General features: G+C 40.5%; 1 protein-coding gene across 1 annotated transcript in view; it reads right to left on the bottom strand.

Moving 5' to 3' along the window:
• Positions 1-452: 452 nt before the first annotated feature.
• Positions 453-16,254, bottom strand: part of SPIRE1 (spire type actin nucleation factor 1) — a 109,898-nt gene continuing 94,096 nt past the window's right edge. The window contains exons 8-15 of the mRNA XM_031058866.1: positions 15,089-15,252; positions 10,846-10,936; positions 10,006-10,103; positions 3,690-3,827; positions 2,556-2,626; positions 1,663-1,690; positions 1,444-1,574; positions 453-657 (exon numbers count right to left, since the gene is read on the bottom strand). Coding sequence (XP_030914726.1) covers positions 453-657; positions 1,444-1,574; positions 1,663-1,690; positions 2,556-2,626; positions 3,690-3,827; positions 10,006-10,103; positions 10,846-10,936; positions 15,089-15,252 — 926 coding nt within the window. The remainder of the gene's footprint in view (positions 658-1,443; positions 1,575-1,662; positions 1,691-2,555; positions 2,627-3,689; positions 3,828-10,005; positions 10,104-10,845; positions 10,937-15,088; positions 15,253-16,254) is intronic.

Below are 16,254 nucleotides of genomic sequence, written 5' to 3'. Positions count from 1 at the left end.
CTGGGTGCCTGCTGGGCGTAAGCATTCCGAGGAGGTGGGAATGCAGCAGGACCTACCATTTGCTAGTGTGCTAATGCTGACACTGTGCTAGATCTGGTTCTCCACCAGACACTTGCTCTCAGCTCATCTCCTGAAAAATGATTCAAAGCATGGTTAAAAAAAGACTGAAAGCAAGAAAAGGCTTCCTCATTTTGACGCACACGTACAACCGAGGCAACAATTTCCAACTGTTGCTCTCTCCCAGTGCGAGCAGCTGCCCCGTCATGTATCACCCTGCACAGATCCCACCACAGCTCTGTGTCTCTGGGAACTGCTGGAGCAGGAAATCCTGTGACCAAAGGCAAACCCAAGCCAGTCAGGTGGAACAAAGCAACGGGGTGACGATCCAGACCCAGTGACCTGGCTGATGGATGATGACCTCGTGGAGCTGAAGCAAAGCAGAAGGCACAGGCTCAGATCTCATTGTAGAAGGACTGCGTTTTCCTTTTTAACCTGGCTCGCTTGTTGGCCAGGGACAGGCTGCGCCGGCTTGAGTTGATGATTTCTGAGATGAACTTCTTGCAGTCCACACAAACCTCCATTGTGCTCCAGTCCTCCATTAATTCTTTGGGAAACTCTTCGTGTGACTTATCCACAGACTTGGACCTTGAGGTCAACCTGAAAGGCAAAAGAGCAGGATCTGTCACGTTATTTGTCAGCTTGGCTGCAGGCCCCAGAAAAAATCACATCAGAAAAGTCTGGATTTAAATTTTCCTTCGTCCTGTTCCAAATTACACCAAACACTGGAGAGGACAGCTTCTGCCTGGATTGGCAAGATTGCAGGGTCACTGACTGAGGGCGTGTGTAACATTTACATCCTGGCAAAAACAACCTTCCTAGTAACTAAAAATAGCTGATATTTTCGGCTAATCTACACAGCACCATAGCAATGGTGATCTGTGCAGAGGGTTTATACAGCAGATTCCCTCAAAAAGGAGCATTTCTTTTATATTTGATTAGCTTTGACAACCATCCGTGTATAAGATATAAAGCCAACAGATAAGTTCATAATATTGAAGTGAAAAAATTTGGAAAATTGGAGTAAGAAAAATTAGGGGAGAAGATAAATCTGTGCACTAGACATCACTGAATTCTCATTCAGTGGGTGATTTCAGCCTCTAAGATTTATCTCCAAAGAGTCCATTCACACCAGAAAAAAAAGACATGTTAAGGATATTTTCTCAGAGGTCCTACAGAAATATAGTCGTCCCAGACTCTCATTATTTTTCAGCTGTAATGTGAAAAGGGTTTAAGACGCTGTTAGGCTTCAGGAAAGTTACTACAGGCATTAGAAATATGGCCAACTACAAAACAGGTGAGCAGCATCTTCATGATTGATAAGCCAGCATGAAACATTTGCAGAACGTTTGCAACAGACACAAGTGAGGCTGGGCTGTCTCTCACCTGCTCCGCAGGGAATGGTGGTGACTGGTAGAGGGTTTCTCTGGCCTCATGAAGCTTTCTCCCCTTTGCAAGGTTGAGGGTCCCAGGGAGAAGATGGGGAGGGTGGAGTATGGCTTCGATGGCAGCCGCATCTGTTGGCGACAGCACAAGGCACGTGCAGCATCAATACAAAGGTTGCAGCTTTTTAGAAAGGCTTGAAACAGAAGTTTCCTTACTTACTTTTTTGCAACACTGTGAGCATACAGGCCTGTGTAAAAAAACAAGAGCATGAATCAGTCCATTGGGAAAAACTATGTTTAAATCAATAAGGAATTTCAGGAGATAGAACCGCCCCCCCCTCCATCCTCCCCTTAAATAAACATTTTTATTTTTAAAGCTTCTTCAACATAGTAACTTCAATCAGAACATGAAGCCAGAAGCAAGGAGAACTGCTGAACAAGAATGTCGCCTAAATCAAAAAACGGGGGGAAAAAAAAAGAAAAAGAAACTGGTTTTCCTCTAAAGAAACCTTTTCTGGTGAGTGAGAGCAAAACTCAGTGATTACATAGATCTTATGACTTATTGTCTCACTGTTAACTTAAAATTCATAATTTTACCTGCAAATATTCCTTCTTGCATTTCCCCTGCCCCAATACTCAAAAAATAGCCCAAAAAATAAATTGCCTTGAAATGTTTTCCCCAAACACAGAGGTTGTAGAACTATTGAGTGGGGAGCTGTAGAGGTAGGCGGAAGTAGGCGTAGTTGACTGATAAGTAACTAACCAATTGTGAGCTCGCCTTTGCAATATGCATTAGCTTCATTAACACCAATATAAATATGTATGCCTATCAATAAAGTTTGAGTCTTGCTGATCATTCGTATCGAGTGCCGCATTTCTCCTGCCGATATTTTCTCCACAGGGAGCCTGAGTAAATTCCATGTTGCTTTCTCATAAGCATTTAAAAAAAATTCTCTTACTTTTAGTTTCTCTTACTTTTTTTTAACACCAGCTGTTACAGAAATAAACCAAACCAACTGTATGCAGCAAAAATTTTTGAGGGTTTCTAATGTATAAATCAATAATTTTTCCTATGAAATTGTACTCATTTATTAACAGACATAAAATATTTACCTCTTGCAGAACTGACAAGTGTAAGACCAGGTAAAGAAAGAAAACCTTCTTGTTCGGCAGCAAAAGCAGAGCTACAGGAAGAACAGAGAAATGCAGAGTGTTAGGCAAAGTCCCACGCAGTGATGACTTCACTGACTAGTTGCTGTTGGCAAGGTCACAGTGGCAGGGCTACATGCAGTTCTGGGGTCTGTACTTCTAAGATGATATTGAGAACAAGGTCCAGAGCTGTATCTTCATATATTTAGAATTAAGCCTTTAATTGTTTTGCCTAAGTTAAATACTTGCTCATTAACTAGATAATTTTGGTTGGAAATAAAAGCAAACAATTTTAATTGTGGGGTAAATTAATTAAATCCTCAACCTACTTTGAGATTTGAGAAAAGCTCATTACTAAACTTTATATGTCATGACAACAGGCAACAGCTCAATCTAATGAGTGACATTATAAGATTGTTGTTCCTCTGCCTTAAATGTATTAAACCCTTAAAATAAATCTGCACATTAGACACAGGTAGGCCTGTAGATAAAATACACAGTGAAGTCAAAATAGGCTTTCTGGAGGTTGTCCAAGAAGCACAAATTAAAAGTGGGAGAAAAGGATGCTGCTTCTACTGGGAAGTACCAATCTCCAATCTGCAGTTTACAGAAAAATGCATTGGTTAAGGGGTCTCTAAAATTAAACCTCCTTCTGGTTGCAGCACTTCTCTGAAGGCTTTAATTCCCTCTGTGCTAGATAGTAAGGGTTCATATATGAAGAACTTGCAGTTTTCTGTTGCTATCTGTAATTCTGTTTTCTGGACCAGGAAAGGTAACCAAACCTGCAGAAGGCACGGGGACAGAAATCACCTCAGTCAATGAAGTTCAAACCAGACACATACAGATACACTCTGATAATTGCAAATGCTACTGCATTTTTATAGGCAATCTGAACAAACAAGGTGTTTCCATGAAAAGTTTTGATGTTTCTGGACATCACTTGAGGAAGTTGACCCATGTATCACACATTTAGGGGGATGTTTGGTGGATAACTCTTCTTTCTCTCCAATAGAGGGTAAGAAACAAATGTGTAAATGGGAGGCTTGTGCAACTGGCCTCTCTCAGTACCCTTCAGAGCCTCCCCAGACTCAGCCCTACCTTTCCTTTCTTGAGAGCAGTGTAGACATCTTTATATTGCTGGTACTTCTCCAGCTCGGCCTTCACAAGCACCTGACGGATGTGCATGACCTCCTCCACTGTCAGAGCCAGACATTCCACGGGGTAACAGAACTCCTCCTGGAAGCCAAAACCCCCATATTATTTCAAAAACTAATGGCTTCTTCCAGAGTTCAACTTAGACAACCAGCCACCTGGTTAGTAACTCCAGAAACAGGGGTTTCTCCCATCAAACTGGAATAGCACTGGCTCATTCATGGGCATCACATGAGTGCCAAACCACTGGAAGCTGCATAAATTGGTGTAAATGATCTTATGTTCAGCCTTCACAACAATGACAGTTTTCTTCATCTTTCCTCCTCAAATCACTTGATCCTTCTCTCCATTTGTCTTTTATTGTGAACATTTGTTTCAAGCCAATCAACATTCAGATTTATAAATTGAAAGGGAAAATGAAATATGGTAGATGGCATTATTTTATGTATACGGTTTGAGGTATACATCAAATAATTTCTCTCAGACTTTGTGATGCCCAGAGTGGCCAAGGAAAGTTGTTAGTAGCCCATTCTAGCAAAAATTTTTATTCAGTGGTACCACATCTTAGTGCTCACATGATCAGAATAACATCAAGACTACAAAAAGTTACATCAGCTCAGGCAGAAAAGTTCTCCTTTCTACCCCAGAAAGTAACAGCAGCAATTTAAGTTTTACAGAATAATGCTCCAATATCAAGCAGGTGAACTGCTTGCCCAGTGTTGCATTATAAATGGTAGAGACTCAAATAGAGAATTAAAAGCACAACTTTCCACTTAAAAATTTTTGTATTTGTTCTGTGTTGCAGCATTTAGGAGAATATTGAGTGCAGAACTCCTGAATTTGGTACCAGGGAATAAAAAGCACCAACCCAATTTGTAATTCAACCCAGTAGTTGATTATACATTTCCAAAAGAAAGACAGAAACCTCTGTGGGAACTCCCATTGCTTAATGCTTAGTGAACCTTTTCAGTCAGCCCAGAGGGGCTACTGTGCAGTAATGACAATGACAGGCACTGCTCTCTGAATGAACGAAGGAAATTTCTCCTGCATACACAAAGACGTAGCTGACAGTTTGGAGATCTCGTTTACAAATTGAAGTGATGAATCGGATTAGTACGGAAATGCTCCATTTCCATGTACTCAGAGTTCTGTCTTTCCATCAGATTAAAAAGAAAATCCTTCTACATTGCAGACCTGGCAAACATTAGCATTTAGAAACCACCACATTTTTAAAAACTGTTGTCTTACCTATCTAGAAAGGGAACACAAAGAAACTTCACTCTGTTTAGGGTACCCCACAAAAGACTACAATTGAGTTAACTTTGTTAGATTTGCCAGCTAAACGTTTGGGATATGGAAAACTAGTTTTCTGGAAAAAACAAACTATATCAAAAGCAGCTACAATTTGCTCTGAGGTGTAAAACTGCACAGCCAAAACAAAGTATCTTCTGTTCCTTATGAGCAACTTTACAGCTAACCAGCAGCTCTCAGCATTTTGTTCTGGGTTCTTCCCATAGCAACTGCCTTGTTATGGGGAGGCATTGCTGAAGGCTGAGGCGGCATGGGAGAGGAAGTGGGTGGGAAAGCGGGATGCACACAATGCCAGCAAACCCCCCAGTCTGCATCCTGGGAGACTGAGGGAAACTATCCGAGGTGAATGAGCTGACTGAATGCTTGCAATCAACCAGAGCTTTAAGTCCTTTAGAAAGACATTTCTTACTTGAAGCTCTTCCTTCCCCCTCATGAACGCCCATTCCTTTAATTTACAGAACGATGACGTCGGGGAATATTGCTCCTTTGAAGAAATTCTGCAGATCTGCTATAGGTGTAGAGCACGTACTAGGGGAATAGTGTGGGCCTGTTGTCGTACCAATCAAAATGAATACCATTAAAATCGAAATAGCCAGCAGGCAGCAGGGGAAACATAGAAAATATTCACATGTTTAAATGCTAATGTTTTAATTCCAGTGGTTACACAAGGACAACAAAATGTTAATGCAACATTAAATGAAAGATAAATAATCAGTTTTCAGAAAACTGCTTGAGTTTTTTTTCCCTTTTCAGAATATAAATAAGTACACAAGAAAAATTTTTTTTTACACTACCTCTAAGGCATTGAAATTAATTAAATTTTGCTAAGCACTGGCTAAACTTCATTGAACAATGATGCTTTGGATTTACTGCTCAAACTTCCAAACCTGCACTCAAATTCAGCAGCTCCAAGTGAGAGTACTCTCTGCAATACTCGCATATGACAGAACATGGTAAAGACGAAATGTGGTTTGAATGGTCTTGATTTTCCAGAATTACACTCAATACTCTTTTTAATATTAAACACAAGCCAATATGCTTATTTTTAAAGGGGAAAAAATATTATTTGCAAATACTATTTTGACCTTGAAGTGTCCGTGATCCTCTTGGGGACTGGCTTAACTCTGACTATGCAATCATTTCATAAACACTATACCTTAAAGTGTGTATGTATAATTTTTTTATGCAGGAAAAGCAGGTAGTAAGACTTGCATACCCATAATGTGCTTTGTGGGTCATTCTCAGTGTACACACACCTAATAGGTTCTTATGACTAACACATTTTTACTCTAATGTATTCCTTCTTCTCATTAAAGGATGTCACTAGACATTCAAATGAGTTGCCTTAGTAAATTGCAGAATGAATGAGCGCCAGAGTGGCCTCTACATTCTGCAATTCACAATTAGTCAGGCACTCTAAACTCTTGCTCCTTTTGCAGACTAAAAGTTTCTAAAAGGTCAGCTCAGTGTATCTCAACTATAAACTCTCCTACAAGAGGTTTCACCCTTCCACTTATTGGTTGGGACACAAAACAAAGGAAAAATTAAATAATTAATGTTCAATTAACATAGGGGTAAATTAATTACTTTTTATTTTCAGTGGATTTGCCTTCCCTGATAGATGGATATGAGCTGTTGTGCAAGTTCTGATACATAAGCATGCTAAGGACTAAAACAATATATGGGTTTTCAAGTAAAGCAGATTGCAAATGCCCTCCCATTCTACATAGTGTATCTTGGGAGAAATATAAAACCTTGTTATTTTCAACATAGTCCAAGGATCACAATAGTTTTGCTGGATTTTTGCTGCAGGATCTTCATGTGCTGTAATATTTAAGGTCTGTCGCATTGATAATCTGGTGATGTTGCATTTTTAGTTTGCTGTCCTTTCAGAACTGATTTCTTTTCCCCGTGAGGTGATTGAAGACACACAAATATCCTAATACACATTGAAATCAAAGTCAATCAGGTGCAATGTCCCAGCCTAAGCTGTAATTCTTGCCACAGCTGAGGAAGTGCTCCCCTAGGAGGGAACATGCTGGTGAAGGTGATTTCCAAAGCCAGCAAAAAGAGGCAAACCTTTGCGGGTTTCCACCTGCTGGCAAAAGCTCTCTCACAGAGATAGTACATAGCCCCTGCCACCCCACACATGGCTGCTTCAATGGGATGAGAGCTGAGCAGAGAAGCTGTTTGCATAGTTGAAAAAAGTGGTCTGAAAGTCATCCTTGGAAATAAACTGGTTATCCTAGGAACCTGAACAATAGATAGGAAGCAGAGAAGCGAATGCTGTGTATAAATGAAACCATTAGGTTTGGTCCTCTGGGTCATGAAAAAAAATAATTATAATAAAAATAATAATTAAAAAAGCAAACAGACTGCAAAGGCACCCACAGGTAAATCTCAGGACACTGAATTGATCTCACTGATCAAGCACCAAATCAGCTAGCACCAAATCAGCTCACTACAGGAACCACCAGGGCTGACCCCTCCAAAATCATGGAGCCACCTTGCCTTTCCATGTACCACTGGCAGGGTGACATGTCAAAAGGACTGCATTTGGCACTTTTCCAAGTTAGTTTCCCCTCCCCACCTACTTGGGCCTAACTACCTCTGTCTGATGAGATGCCAGTTCACAAAATCATCATTAGTATGCAAGACAGAGCAGTTTCCTGCTAATCCTGCTGAGAGACTGTAGCAAACCCCTGCCTGGTTTCACTGGCATTGACAGCTATTTGCTGACAAGGCCTCTTTCACCTTGGAGAGAAACCAGGGTCACAGGAGCTGGTGATAAGAAATGAAACTCCATCAGTCCTGGAGGAAGGGATAAAGAAGTGTGAGGTCAAATAAAAAATAAGTAATACTCTGCACTTATTGAGAAGCATTCACTCTGGGAATGGCAATTTCACCGGTGCAACATCTGGAGCAGCCCCTGGAAGCGGCTGGCATCCCTCTGGGAAGGAGAGAGTTGCAGAAAGCCAAAGTGTGGAACTGGGCCAGTGCCAGCATACCAGAACACATCTCCCAAAATGAAAAACAGGAGTGTTGAGGGAGGTGTCTGTTACACCCTAGAGGGCACTATTGCCAAGTTAAAGAATTAGCTCTCAAGGCGTCAGATAAAATAGGTTCTTATTAACAGAACATAATTTCACCATCAGCTTCCTTTTTTCATGTCAAAGTCAAAACCAAGCTAGGTGACAGTTCTCTGGAGATTAAAGAAAAAAAAAAAAAAAAAAAAAAACCAAAACAAATTTAAAAAAAATCCCCCTAAGCACAAAAGAAACTAGTAAAACCCTTCCCATCTGTTCCCAAATTAGCCTGACTTATCTAATGGCTTTTTCTCCCCTTTCCTTTAGTATTTTTCAGGGGGGAATGGAATAATTGAATTAGTTTTTCTGCAATGGTTTTATTTTTAATGTATTTTTCTAGGCATATGTCCATGAACAGACTGACAGAGTGAGAGTATGTATGTGGTCAAGAAGATTCTGGTAAGGACTTGGTTGACCTATTTAAAACAACAGCCTCATAGAAGATTTTCAGTTGCATGATCCTCTGAAATACACAAGATTAATATTACAATGTAGCACACTCAGATACATTAGAAGTGTGATGGAGCAAATGTCTCAGTATAACACAGGATGCTTTCTGCCATCCTCCCTTTGAACTATTTGTCTGTGAATGACACTGGGCTTACCAGAAAATAAAGTCTGGGTTTTCCACAGGTTTCCACCTCCTGCAGCAGGAGGTGCCAGAGCAACCCATTTTATGTGACAGTGACTTCAAACACATGCTGAAGGAGCTCTCCAGTATGGGTCTGCTGCAATACATCCTGCTCCAAGTTCACTTTGGCAGGAGATGTCCGCCTGGGCCATGCATTTATCAACATGTTACTACCTGAGCTGCACCTGGAATAAAAAACTACATTCTGCTTGGAAGGATGTAATAAATTCAGCAGACCTCTGAAAAGGAAAAGGCCATTGTGGGAATATTTGGAGGTATTTTCCCCAGAAATTATCAGCTTCATCATCTAATAGGTTTGGATCCTGGCTGTCTCTTGGCCTGACAAAAATGCTTCTCAAAGCCCTTTAATACCACTGCACTACAAGACAGGGCAAGTGAATATTCCCTTCCTTTAAAAACTCGGATGTGTTTATCAATTTCTCTGTTCACCAGTACCTCATGGGGCACACTCTGAAACCCTGCTGGTAGGAAAAGAGACAAGGAACATACCCTGCATGAAGTTACAATGCACTAATCAGTATGTCAGCATAAACGAACCAGGATTTCATACCCTCTGCTGTTTGTACTCTGCTGGAAAACAGTTCTCAATTAAAGCTAATTGATCAAATGCGCTGTACTTTCTTTACAAGCAGTAAAACAGGTTTTTGCCTCAGTAACTTCAACAAAGCAACACAGACAAACCTTGATTTGGATTACTGAAAGAGCTTTCCTATGTATAAACATTACCAGGCAAGTTCTTAAGGTGGGAAGAAATCATTCAATTCATCCAGTTATTAGCTGCAATACTTCCAACAAGTAAAAAAATTCCCCCAAATCCCAAAATAGATCCACTGCTTTGGGATTGTCTCTATTCAAGTGGAATATCAGTAAGGTGAAGTTCATCTGTTTTGGTAACATTCTGAAACAAAAATCAAGACACGTGGTTTACCCGGAGTCCTAATCACAGTGCAAATGTTTTCTGAGGCACCTGTACCTGGGATTTTGGATAAATATGTTAGAGAGACAAAGTTCAAATCTTGATTTCAAAACACCTTTAGTAGCCAAGAGCTGTTTCTGAATTGAGGAGTTTTCTTTGGGTCATGTTCTAATCACACTGAAGCCAAGTTTTAATTTTCATTATACTCTTAGCATTCCTCTTTTTCTCTCTCCTACCACCCACTCCACTTACAAGTGACCTGGAGCTCTGTTTTGAAGGGGGTAGGAACTGTCTCACATTGGTTGGTGTTTCCTTTTCAATGGAGTGTCGTCTCTGAGGCGGCTGCCGTCTCTCGGGCTGCGGCGTGGACGATATGGGCAAGAACTTTGGAGGCACTAAGGATTCAATCAGTACAAAAAAGTTAGTTCTTCTACAAGAGACTGTTGGATAACATTGCTCAGTACTTAATCCAGCCACTGATTTGCTAGAATTCCTACTACTGGTGGCTGAAGTTACATATCCATACTGAGGTGTTTCAGGATATTGTTCTCATTATTTCACCATCATACACAGAAAACACATGCACACATTACACAGCTCATTACAAAACCTTCCCAATGAAACTGAAACACTTCAAAAAAAAAAAAGAAAAATATTGTTACACAGTAAAACGTGCAATAACTATGCCTGAAAAAAAAGGCCAGATCTTGCCCTTTTCCCAGTAAGTATTTTTGGGAAATACTGGTGATTGCTAACTGTCTTTCAAACACTGCTACAGTGACAGAGATGGATGAAACTTTTAAATTGGTCTTAGGTTAGAACATGCTTCCATAGCAAAAAATTATTTTATGAGATGAGCATAGCTAAGCCATCCCCTCCATTCACTCGTGACTTCCTCTACAGTCCTACATAAACTTCAGGGATGAAACCTGTTTCACAAAGATATCCATCCAGAGTGGAGGCTAATGCCTCCCAACTGTTTATCACACTTGACCCATTCAGCAGGGTTCAGCTTTAGAAGTTTATTCCATTAACAACACTCAGCTTCAGCTTTCCATATAAGTGTGAGACAAAGTTCATAGCATAGAAGACAACAGAGGTGAGTAAAAGCAGCCACTGGGATCTCTCATAACTCACTCTTTCTGCTGCTGGTGCCTTCTTGAGAGGGGTCTTCCACCTGGGAGGGGGAGATGCTGCTGCTACTTCCTGACTGGTGCACTGATTCCTCCTGTGTGGCAAGAAGGAAATAAACAAAAATCCTCAGGAACTGTTTTTAGTTCCTTTTGGCACACAGAAAACACAAGCTATCAAAGATATTTTGGACCATTCAGTCACTCAAAGTCCTTGAAGTCTGGAGAAAAACACTGACTCTCCACAGTACTGAGCAAACAGAATTTTCAGTGCTCAGTTTTTTTAGAAAGTGAAATAAATGGTACATGATTTGAATTCAGTGTGTTTAGCTACTCCATAAAAGAATAAGATCAGGAGAGAGGTGCATGAATCCACTGTAAACTGTTAATTTCCCTTAAAGACTCCTAGGGATTTGCAGCTACAGCAGATATGTTAACACAGCTTTACAGTTCACACTACAAGGAATTAGCACTTAGATTTCTCTGGCCTCCAAAGGAAGGAGAGCCACTCATACAAGTGACTCAGGTGAAGAGAAATTAAACTGAATTTGACTGCACTGTTCCCTAATTCCCAATCCTGGTGTGTTTTTCCTTTCTTCTGTATTTAAAAGAAATCTCATTCACTGTATCTGCATACTTCTTCTTAATAGCCAAGGGCAACTCCTGTAAGATGAAGGAAAGTGAAATGGGCTTTGACTAAACACCTCTCAGCTATCTAAAGCTTTATGCCACCCAAATTATAAAAGCCTTTGCTGTCACCTAAAGCCTGTCTTCAGCCACCCACTACAGCAAAGAAAGAGATGGTCACAGAAGCCTCCCAAATGAAGAGTGCTGAAGGACTGAGCTTAAATGCTCTTTACCTCTAATGTGAATGCTTTCAACCAAAAAGACTTAACTTCATTTAGGCCGTCAAGATTTACCGATCAAACAAGTGACCTGCCCTGAAATCCAGCAAGTGGCTAAGCTTCTCTCTCACATATTTCCTTAGCTGAAAATCTCCACTGGCTGCAAGATTGCCTTCTTTGGTAACAGCAAGTCAGAAAGAAAAGCTGGCAGGATCACCTCAATGAGCACCATGCATCACAGGACACAGGCCTCTACAAATTCCCATCAGGTGATTTGTCCTTTAGGCTTAGCCCAAGCGTAGGTGCTGTATTTGAGGACACTGTTCCCACCTCTTTGCCACAACACAGTACTCTGCAAAGGGTCTCAAACCAGCTCTCATCCCAAAACAGTATATTCACTTTAACATTTCAGTTGGGACCCCGCAAAACACTTGTGATGGGAAGCTTGTAAGGAAGCTTGAGCAGCACATTGAGCTACATCAGCTGTTTTACTTGCAGAAAGCAGTACAGTTCAGCTACAGAGCTGGCTAAGACAGCTCTGCATATTTCTGCATGGTTGTCTTAAAAGACCAGTGGAGAACATCCATGACAATTGGATGCACTGTTCTTTAGAAGGGGTGCAAGAGTGTTCACAAGCCTAGAGTAAAATATTTACATTTTGAGAAAGAGAACAGACCTGAACAAAGGGAACTACTTAACTTTTCACTTTGTAGAAGTCAGATTGTTCTGAATGGATGACAAGTTTACCATTGCTGGAGAAGCTAATGAGCTAAGATGAAGAACTAAGTAAGCTCTTCTGCTATTCTAAAGAATGAACTGTTGGAGCCAGTGGCTAAGTATAAAAAATAAGTATAAACCAAGATATGGAAAATAGAAGCCAGGACGAAATTAAATTGGACATAAAATCTGACTTAGACAACAGGTACTCAAGGTTAGTAATTTCAAATTACTACTTCTGTGCACAAACACATGTACTGACAATGCTATTTCTGTCCTACAATTTCTCAAACAGAGGGTCTTCTTTTGAGAATGAAATAGTGTGGAAGTTCTGATGCACCACTGCATGAATTCCTCCATATCTATACAGCAACTGTGATTATTATTTTAGACTATCTGACATTTTACATTTGACATTGGATCAAACCAAACATCCAGGACTCTGCACCCTTCCAGAGTGTCAAACAATTAGAATTTTACAGTTACTGAGAAAGCTGCAGCTTAAAACATCTAAATATATTACAGACATAATTTTTGGCCAGATAACTGTAGCTTCACTAGGAAGAGACAATTTTTAAATCTGTATCAAAAGTGACTACTAGATTGCTACTTCTCTTAGTCACACAAAGCAAAATGGCCTTCCTGTTCCATGCCCCCTGGAATCTGTGATTTTAGTGGTGATGAAGAAAAAGCAAGGACAGAAAGAAGGATAAATTTATATAATATTTATCCTTGATAGAAAATGGGCATAGGCTGTATCAGACCTTGCCTTTCACCTCTGCCTGGCTACACTGAGTATTGGGACACAGCCTGCATTGCAACACTGATGAAAGAACAAAGGGGATGCATGGGCAAGAAAATGCATCTGCATCACAGCTCATTTGGAGGTCCACAGCTCAGCAGTGCAGGTATTTCCAGCCTGTAATTTAGGGCACAACACAGTAATAATTTCACTCCCAGTGAGTAACTCCAAAGAGGTTAAGCCCAATTCAAACTGCAGACAAAGAGGTGGCCAAGTCATTTACAGTCAATCAGAACAACACACAGACTCTTCTCTGTGGTACATACAAAGTAAAAGTCAGGGAAGAAATAAAACATTTGGACAGAGCAATCTTCACTCTCTTCCAGTGTTCTGTGTCCTTCACCATCTTGAAAAACTTCACCCAAACTCCCTTCAGTTTATTTTCACTACCTTAGCACTCTTGCTGAGCCCAACCAGTATTCTGCTGAGCATCTTTCATCATCTCAGTTGCTTCACCAGCTATTTCTATTGACCCAAACTAGTCCAGCATCTGTTCTCTGTGACAGCTCAATGTTGTTGATTTATTTTCAATTTATCTTTTGCTGTATGTTCCAGAGCTTGTTCCATACCACTTTGCTTGCCTACCACAGTATTCCCTAATCAATAGTCATGTTTAGACGTTTTATTTTTCCCTTCTACAAGAAGCATTTCATATTCCCCATAACACAATTTTCTTTTACTGACTTCTGCTCATTTTCCTGCGTGAAATAGCATGATGCTTCAGGATACACAGAGGTACAGGCTGTAAGGCCCAACTCTCACTGACAGATCTTAGTATTCCTGCATTCTGCCCAGCTTCATTCATATTAACAAACCACATATAGCCTCCATTGTAATTTTAAAGACTGATGAGTGATCTCAGAATGCAAATCTCTTCTCCTTTCAGAACAGATGCACCAAATTATGCACCCACACAAGTCACCCACAGGATAACCCCAAAGAGGGCCAACCTTTCACAGATCAGAAACTATGCAAAGAGATAAATTTCTCCCCACATATATTTCTTCCCAGCCTCCTATCTTTCAGCATAGATGCCTTTGTAACCACCCTGTCAGGAAACCCCTCCTTTCCCATTTACAAGAGAGAAAAAGAGTCAGGGAAGACTGCTTTCCCCAGGCTAAAATTATCCTCTGTGAATAAAGCCTGCCTGCATGTGCTTTCCAGACAGCTTAACTTTCAGAAAGGTCCAAACTCAATTAATAACACTACTGGTCCAGAAGACAAAGCTCATTCTTGAGGATGTAAGGTTGGTGCTTCCTGAGGATCATATATAATGCAGCTTTGAAGCTAAAAAGCTTTTTAAGGTTTTCTCCTTCTAACGCTTTTTTAAATCTTTAACTCTTCATTTAGAGTGGATGAATTCAAAATTATTTCTCCATCTGAGTGGTATTTTCTTGTCCCTATCCGTGAAACATTTTTGGGGTGTTCATTCCCGATCTTATATAGCAAATTAATGCACTGACATCTGCACCAAAATGCAACCCCACTGGCACAGCTGCTGCTCTTCATTAACAGCTTTTATGGTGAGGCTAGCCCCACATCTGAGTCCTTTAGCAGCTACTGCATGAGTGCCAGAAGGGTGCTATGTACTTTCCTAAATTCCCAAAAGCATAATTGCTACAAATGCACTGTGGACAGATACTGGACATTTAGAAAAGTAAGTAAATGTGGGTTTAAGGCCAAAATTACCTTTTAATCTTTCAAAAGACTATTCTCCTTTTTTGGGTCTGATCTAGTATTTTTGAAGTTCTGTGGGCTGACAAAGCAGCCATGGAAAATTCGGATTATAATTTGCACAGTCATGTCTCATCTGATCAGTTCAGCAAACTAAGAAGCAAGACTCGGATCTGACAAATCGAGAAGCAAGTTGTGTCCTGATTTTTTACCTCTGAATCTGAGCTGTCAAGCTCAGCCAATGTGGGAGCTTTAAGGAGTCTCTTGCGTTGTACTGTCACTTGTGTGGCCCCGTTCTGCTTTCCTTGGGGTGCCGGGCTGCCGTTCACTACAGAGGCATCCGCTAACTTTCTGCCAGCCTCTGGCGTCGGTACATCTACCAAAAGAAACAGAACAATTGGTGTTTGCACCTGAAATGCATTTTGCCTTCTCAAATCTTACTGTTAAGGCAATACACACAAAAGGAAAAAAAAATTATTGAGATGGTTGTATCTGTGCAATTATTTTACTTTTAGTGATTCACTGCTCAGACAATTACAGGCAATGGCTTGCAGTACAGAAGCAGTATGAAAGAATGAAAGCAGTGCAAAAAGCAGCATTGCATAATGCTAAAACCCAACCTCACACCAACACCAATCAGCTTTGAAAAAATTGCCTGTGTTAAACCAAAAAATATTCTTCCTTCAAGGTACAGTCTGTAATTAACAATGCAACAAGGACCAGAAGAATGCACAACCATATCTGGGCAAGAGGGTTTCCAGTGAATCTGAAGACAACACCACACAGAAATTAGGAGGTTTAGCATGGAGTAAACCCAGTTTTTCCTGTGAGGACAGAATTGCAGGATAGAGAGAAGGAATGAAAATGAGGTAAATAATGAGTGTTCATCAAACACATTCACAATTCTTGGGCTTGCTTGGCTGTTTGTATTAGAAACAGGTCTGTGAGGTCAGACCTTCATGGAACAGCAGAAACATGAGGCTCCAGCTCTATTTTCATCTATGTAACTTTTACAAGGATGAAACTCCACTGAGCAAATTACTTAGGATTTCTGCCAGTGTGCAATGAAGATGCATCTTGGATAATGTAAGCTTTGGGTCTGCTGTGCTTAGCCTAGCTTAGCTTTAGACATTAAGATAATGACCTAGCCTTTGATATTTTAGGAGAGCTTAGAGTTTGGTCTGATAAATCAGTTTTATCCCTGTAAAAGTACAAAGTACAGTATTCCAATCTGAAGAAAATTATGTTGGAGCGACAAGGAAGAGAAGCTTTTAATCGTCCATCTGCATCTATGTCTAAGCAGCTGGTCTTTCTGCAAATGTGTTTTTCTACTCATGTAATTACAGGACTCCTTCCCCAGCCTTGTAATAACAAGGTA

The sequence above is a fragment of the Geospiza fortis genome, unplaced genomic scaffold (genome assembly GCF_000277835.1).
Source record: "Geospiza fortis unplaced genomic scaffold, GeoFor_1.0 scaffold100, whole genome shotgun sequence".
Classification (NCBI taxonomy): domain Eukaryota; kingdom Metazoa; phylum Chordata; class Aves; order Passeriformes; family Thraupidae; genus Geospiza; species Geospiza fortis.
This window is presented reverse-complemented; position numbering and strand designations above follow the sequence as displayed.